Here is a 7,500-nt window from a genome sequence, read left to right on the forward strand (position 1 = left end):
ATTAAATCACTCTTCCTTAGATACTTATTTGGTATTTTAATTATTTCATTTCTCACGGAGTTTAGAATTAGATATCCTTTGACGATACTTGGGATATTGCTATATGTGTTGCTGCCTATTCCGTTTCATATATATATATATATGTGTGTGTGTGTGTGTGTGTGTGTGTGCATATATATGTGTGTGTGTGTGTGTGTGTGTGTGTGCGTGTGTGTGTGTGTACATATATATGTGTATGTATGTGTGTGTGTGTGTCTGTAAATAAAAGAAAAGAGGAAGAGTGAGATTGGAGGTCGATAAATTAATTAATATATAAAGCGATATATAGATAATTGAAGATATAGTTAGAAAGATCATTCGACAGATACATGCACGGGAGTATGTGTATCTATGTAATAATAATAACGATTTAGAGTTTGGAGTGACAGGCTCTTTTGACTTCACTCAAAATGTGGCTTTCTATTTATTGTGCTTCCATCCCCTGTGTGCAAGGAATGGCCGGGGTTACCATCCACTAGCGGTGCGAGAACTGAACGCAGGTCAAAAAAAAAATGCTAGGTGATAACGCTACCACTGCACCACACAGCACACAAATGTATGTAATTCTGTGTAATGGAGAAATCGTTAGTATATATATATATAATTCATCAGTGTTGTGCATTAGGTTTGGCCCATATATATAAATGAAATACGTTTATATCTATGGCACAAAGACTAACTTTAGCACAGAGAAACAAATTAATCTTGTTGTTCCCTTGGGCAAGGAACTTCACCTTGATTGCCTACCTAGCCACTGGGTGGCCAAGCCAGCCCAAGTCAAAGTGCTGGTCCCAAGCCCAGATAAATAGAGAGAATGATTACCTAAAAGGTAACACCGGCACTCTCCGTGGAAAGAAACTGGGGACCCTACCACGTACTCACTCCAAGAGCATCACAACATGAAAACTACAATCAAGTATCATGCTGTGACCACGGCGGCTCAGACATGAACCTACCGTTAAAAGAAGAAGAAAGGGTGAGAAGTATTTCATACAGTCACAGATTTAGTGCTTGATATTACTTGATACTGCCTAGTTAAGTTCAAGCTACTGTGGTAAATTTCCTAAAAGGATTTTGGTGAGCTAATGCTACATCTATTATTGTAAGAATTAGTATAATAATCTGATTTGGCGTGATCTAAAGCTTAATTGGGTGTTTAAAGAATTACATTCTAATAACACAGAGGTTGGAATATGTCTTTTTCATATTTTGAATTAAAAAGGAATGTTGAGACTCTATTTCTGTGCAGTAAGGAAATTTTTGGTATATCTTAAAAATCAGATATACGTATTTGCTCCATTTAGAATTTATGGTCAAGGAATATATTTATGCCTTAGCATTGGAAGAGGTGGAAGCAACACATTAATATTTCATGTGTATATTGTGGAATTGTTTCTTTTCTTACGCATATACTTAATCTAAGTATATTTTGCCGTTTATTTATTTAATTAAAACCTCATTATCTGATCACTTACGAAGTAGAAGGTTAATATCAATGAACTGATTTGATTTTGTTTCAGTCTATAATTCACTCACGTCAGACTATTAGAGAAAGTTTCTATGGTGTGATGTATGAGTGAAATTTCAAAATGATAAAAAAATATATTTATTTTACATATGAGAAAATACAATACAAACTCCTTTATATCATTCTCTCTATAACAATTCATTACTTAAGCATAGGCGGGGGGAGCGGGCTTGTAGGCGGACGTGTGCTCGGGGTACTGAGCCTCGCCCTCGTAGGTGACCTCAGCTACATAACCATCGCCGTTGTCCACGTACTTGACGGTCTGCTTGCGGCTGTCGGGGAGGTCGACGGTGTAGCTGCCCTCGGTCTTGTAGCCGTCGCGGGACTCCGAGGCGGCGAAGTTGGCGCCGGAGTAACCGTCGGCGACGCCGTAGTTGTAGTTGTACTTCGGGGGCACCTGAGGAGGGGAAAGATTAATGTAAAACGTTATCTCATTATGTATGCATGGTATTCTGCATGTTCATAGAAATTAATACCTAAAACCTGTCAAAGAATCGCAAGAAATATACAAATCAATAAAACCATAAACACTGAATGATAACTGTCTCTCAATACTAATTTGCATTACTTACTGATTGCACAATACTCACATCAGGGTATTCTGGCTCGTAGTGTGCATGGGCGTGGTAGGCAGGCTCGGGGCGTAGTAGGCAGGTTCGGGGGCGTGATAGGCAGGCTCGGGGGCGTGATAGGCGGGCTCGGGGGCGTGATAGGCGGGCTCGGGGGCGTGATAAGGTGTAGGGGCGTGGTAGGCAGGTCTAGGGGTGTAGACGAGGGGAAGGGGGTTGTGGACTGGGGCCTTGTCGCACAGAGCGACGACAGCCATGCAGGCGAGGACGGCGACCTGAGGACAGTGTTACATATTTGTTTTAAATAAGAAAAGGAAAGAAATGATAAAAAGATATATTCATCAAGAGAAGGAGATAAAAGGATGAATAAATATTAATCATAAGATAAAAACAAGTCTAATCAAACAAGTTTCTAAACACAATCACCCTTTCCACCCTTTTCCTCTCACTGAAATTCAACTCAAATTTACAAATAAAATTTCTGACTTTTTTCACAGCACGATTTCATACCTTGAGAGACATGCTTGGAGAGTGTATGATGTTCAGTGGTTAACATTTCCCCATATATATACGCGACAATGTGCGTGCGTTCGTGCGTTGGCTCCGCTGTAGGCCTTTCTCTCATGGCCTGAGGGGGTGATTATCCAGCCCTTGAAATGCATTGTTTCCAATCTCAGCGGGACAATGATTATTCTCTGTACAATGATTTTGACATTCTCATTATCGCATATGTTATAATTAAAGTAGTCATATGGACGTAAATAGAAATTTCTTTGTTTGCAATCTAGATCATGTAAATATACACAGATAGATGTGTACATCTATTAATCTATCATCTACCTATCTAACTCTCATTCTACCTATCTAGCTAAATATATATACATTGGCACCTAGATAAGCAACTGTCTAAACATATATCGCGAAAAGAAACGTACAGATCCCTTTCAGATTAGCCCTATGGCCAATTATCTTCTGTCGCTTTTCTCTTTATTAGACTGTCAACTTCTCCCACGTGTTTTCTCTAAGGATGGCCCGTGTGGAGGTCTCTAATGTTCGAGTCCTCAGCTTTGGCCCTTTCCTTTTGCCATCACATGATAGAACTGTGGCATCCCAGGACTTAACCCTGTCAGCCTTGAACTCAAAATCCCTCTTCTTGTTTTCATCCGTTCTTCAAATACCAAAAGACTGTGCGAAAAAAAATATATATATATATACAGAAAGATAGATAGATATTCATAGTAAACGGTTTCTCTTGTACCCCTAATGGTGCATTTTGCCTTCGGAGGGTGACAAAGTTTTGTGCATTGACTTAGGAAAATCCTGAATGAGATCCCCCAGGTTTTTATCTTCAGTAAACAAGCAAATAAACAAAGAAGATATTCACTTAAGGTCGTCATTTTGCCAAACGTTTTCTTTCTTTCTTTCTTTTTCTTTTTTTGTGTAGATGGAGGAAGGGTCCATACTCTTTTCTCCCCAGATACCCTTTAATTAATTTCGTCCCTACTCTGTTAGGAAACTTTCTTACACGTGAATTTGAATCGCACAATCCGTCCATATATCATTTTTATTTTTCTACAGCTTTCTAGTATCTTTCTCTTGGTTTTGTTTTCATTTTAGTTACTCATTGAACTTCTTTACATAATTAAGTGTTTTTTTTTCTCTCTCTCTTTAGTTCGTAAGAGTTTAAAGGACCAGTAACTTTTGTCTTGGCCCTTAACACCTAATTTCATTGTAATATATTTCATAAAAAGAAACAAATAGCGATGACAGTAACGAGTAAACATGGGAATTAATAAATTATGCTTTATCATAACACGTAATCCACAGTCAGGTTTAGCTATATATATATTTACTTTATTTCGACATCGTCATATCACTTGCTGCCCCATCATTTTAAATAAATATATGTGGATAGATGCATACATACATACATAGACATATAGATAGATGGATAGATAGACATAGAAAGATAGATTGACAGTTAGATAAATTGGTAGGTAAGTAGATAGATGGATAATTAGAAAGATGAATTGATAGACAGATATATGGACGGGAGTTTGTTTTATGTATGTGTGTTTGATTTTTTTCTTCTTTTTGAATTATTTTTTCCATGCAACCCAGGTAACGGGTAAATCGTAAGTACATATATCATTTATTAGTGTTCTGCTTAGTTCTGCATTAGTGCCATATCAATAAGACACAGAACTTTTCAACACGACTAAGCTTAAGCGTAGAAAAAATAATAAATCGTTATTGAAGTATTGCGTAAAAGTATGCCATGTCATCACATTCCATGATATTACTTGATACCTGTCTAATATTGAATTCAGATAAACGTTATCATACAGGCAAATGTATTAATTGGACTTTCATATAAATTAGCTTTCTTTGAATATACCCATATGGTGTTACATAATGTTTACGTTAGGTTTGTCATACGTGAGTTTATACGCCAAGGCCGCAGAATTCACAAAAAAGTGGACTGATTCTAAATCCATTATTGTAAGAACTGGCATAATTCTCTGAAATAAAAAAAATTACTTTAGATGATCTAAATTTATTCTTTGTTAAAGACTAACTGGGAGTTTCGGGGTTTATATTCTAATAACACAGAGGTAAGAGTATACTTTTCCTTATTTCATAGTTGGAAAGGAATACTAAGAATATCTATTTCTGTACACTATGAAATTTAGGAGGATATTTTGTATATATTTTTTTTAATGGCATAGGCGTACTTGAAGCATGTTAGTTGTTGTTGTTGTTGTTTTGTTTTTTGCTGTCAAAGAATATAATTATCATTTACTGTTGGATGATATAGAATCAACGCGTTAATAAGCACATTATTATTATGCTATCTCTTTTACTTGATCATTCTTGTCCTTGCAGTATGTTGATTCCTTAAACCTTTTTTTTTATCAACGGCAAAATGTTTTTTACTTAGAGTATCAAATGAGCATCGCTGACCTAGTATGATTTAATTCTGTTTAAGTCTTGAATTCAGTTACGTCAGACTTTTAGAGAACTTCAAATTTCCATGGTGTAATGTGTGAATAAAATGTCAAAACTATAAAAAATAAGATATTTATTGCATATTTCGTTGAACATAAGTCCTTGATACATATTCATACACATATCTCTCTCTCTGTATACATTCATTACTTAAGCATAGGTGGGGGTAGGGTGGGCGTAGGCGGGGGGAGCGGGCTTGTAGGCGGGAGTGTGCTCGGGGTACTGAGCCTCGCCCTCGTAGGTGACCTCAGCAATGAGACCTTCACCGTTGTCCACGTACTTGACGATCTGCTTGCGGCCGTCGGGGAGGTCGACGGTGTAGCTTCCCTCGGTCTTGTAGCCGTCGCGGGACTCCGAGTGGCCGAAGTTGGCGCCGGAGTATCCGTCGGCGACGCCGTAGTTATAGTTATACTTCGGGTGCACCTGAGTAGGTGAGAATCTTATGAAATTTCTTCCTCCGTATATATTTATGGTATTTTGCGTGCTTATAAAAATGAATACGGAAAACTAACAAATAAACGAAAGATTGGTTCGATAAAAGCACAGTCGATGATAGATGTGATAATTCCCTTATTGTATCAAAAATACTTACATCAGGGTATTCGGGCTCGTAGTGTGCATGGGCGTGATAAGCAGGCTCGGGGGCGTGGTAGGGTGCAGGGGCGTGATATGCAGGTCTAGGGGTGTAGACGGGGGGAAGGGGGTCGTGGACCGGGGCCTTGTCGCAAAGAGCGACGACAGCCACGCAGGCGAGGACGACGACCTGTGGACAGTGTTGCATGTTATTTGTTATAAGGAATGACCGAACGAAACAATGTGCTTCCCAGGTGCAGAGACAGAATAGGTGATATGAACACATGTATTATCGATCGGATATACAAATGCTTGGAAGCCAATATACGCATTAATGTTTCATATATGCATGAATATATATGTGTGTGTGTTGAGTAAACAGTCACTGTTGTAAACCGAACACTATAAATTCCTTTGGAGATTAAAGGTATCAATTTCTTTTCACGGGAGGATTTCGTACCTTGAGAGACATGGTTGGAGAGGGAATGGTAATTGGTGGTTGACACTTTCCCCTTATATATGCGACAGCGTGCGTACGTAGGTGCGTTGGCTGCGCTGTAGGCCTTTCTCTCATGGCCTGAGGGGATGATTATCGAGCCCTTGATATGCATTGTTCTAATCGTCAACAGGACAGTGGATATTCTCAGTACAAAGATTTTGATATTGCCACTATTGCATATACTATACTCAGGTAATCACATGAATATAATTGGACATCTCTTTATTTGCAATCTAGTTAATATTATATATGCGTGTTTGTGTGCGCATGTGTATGTGTGTGCACATACACACACGTATTATATATATATATATATATATATATATATATATATATATATATATATATATATATATATATATATATATATATATTCTATAACTCAAAACCTATATGAGCATCTGTATATCTATCTAAACATATATATTGCGAAAGAAATCAAATGTACAAAGCACTTTCAGATGTGACCAGTTATTTTCTGTCGCTCTTATCCGACTGATTTCTCTCGGGATGGCCCGTGTGAAGGTCTCTACATGTGTGATGCTGAGTCCTGAGATTGGCCCACCTTCCCAGTGCCATGACACGATAGAACCCTATCATATCTTGGAATGCAATTTTCCTATTAACCGTTCTTCAACTTCAACTACTAAAAGAATATACAATACACAATATAGATATTTATTCATAGTCAACGGTTTCCCTTGTATCCCGATTGGTGGAGGGATGAATTTTTCAATTTGCCTTCGGAGGGGGATAAAGCTTTTCTGCATTGCCTTGCCAACATTCCGAATGAGACACCCTGAAAGGTTTTGATATTTAAATAAATATATATGTTATTCACTTCGTTGTAATTAATGGCCATCTTTATCCCCATTTTTTTCACCCTTTTTTGTGTAGATGGGGGAGGGTCCAGATTCCCCCTCCCCCCCTACTCTTTATTCTATGTAGTCCCTGCTCTGTTAGGAAACATTACAGTGAATGTGAATCACACTATCAGTTCATGTATCTTTATATATATATATATATATATATATATATATATATATATATATATATATATATATATATATATATATATACACACACACACACACACACACACACACACACACACACACACACACACACACACACAGATATATATATATATATAATATATATATATATATATATATATATATATATATATATATATATATATATAGTTTTCTAGTATCTTTCGGCTGTTACTTGTTTACATTTTGGTCACTCAGTATCTCCTTTACATAATCAAGTTTTTTTCA

General features: G+C 37.3%; 1 protein-coding gene across 3 annotated transcripts; it reads right to left on the reverse strand.

Annotated features, from left to right (window-relative positions):
* Window positions 1-1,629: 1,629 nt before the first annotated feature.
* On the reverse strand, window positions 1,630-6,194 carry LOC119599069 (pollen-specific leucine-rich repeat extensin-like protein 3). Of its 3 annotated transcripts, none has more exons than XM_037948824.1 (3): window positions 6,179-6,194; window positions 5,738-5,908; window positions 1,630-1,964 (listed from the first exon to the last, which is right to left on the reverse strand). In XM_037948824.1, exons 1-3 carry the CDS (start codon window positions 6,188-6,190, stop codon window positions 1,713-1,715), a joined length of 435 nt encoding a protein of 144 aa, XP_037804752.1. In that variant the 5' UTR covers window positions 6,191-6,194; the 3' UTR covers window positions 1,630-1,712. The 3 variants fall into 3 exon arrangements, with proteins under 3 accessions (XP_037804752.1, XP_037804750.1, XP_037804749.1); XM_037948822.1 differs by lacking the exons at window positions 5,738-5,908; window positions 6,179-6,194 and adding exons at window positions 2,158-2,411; window positions 2,647-2,666 and having other exon boundaries at window positions 1,676-1,964; XM_037948821.1 differs by lacking the exon at window positions 1,630-1,964 and adding an exon at window positions 5,202-5,568.
* Between the last annotated feature and the right edge of the window lie 1,306 nt (window positions 6,195-7,500).

This window comes from Penaeus monodon, chromosome 42 (assembly GCF_015228065.2).
Source record: "Penaeus monodon isolate SGIC_2016 chromosome 42, NSTDA_Pmon_1, whole genome shotgun sequence".
Taxonomy (NCBI): domain Eukaryota; kingdom Metazoa; phylum Arthropoda; class Malacostraca; order Decapoda; family Penaeidae; genus Penaeus; species Penaeus monodon.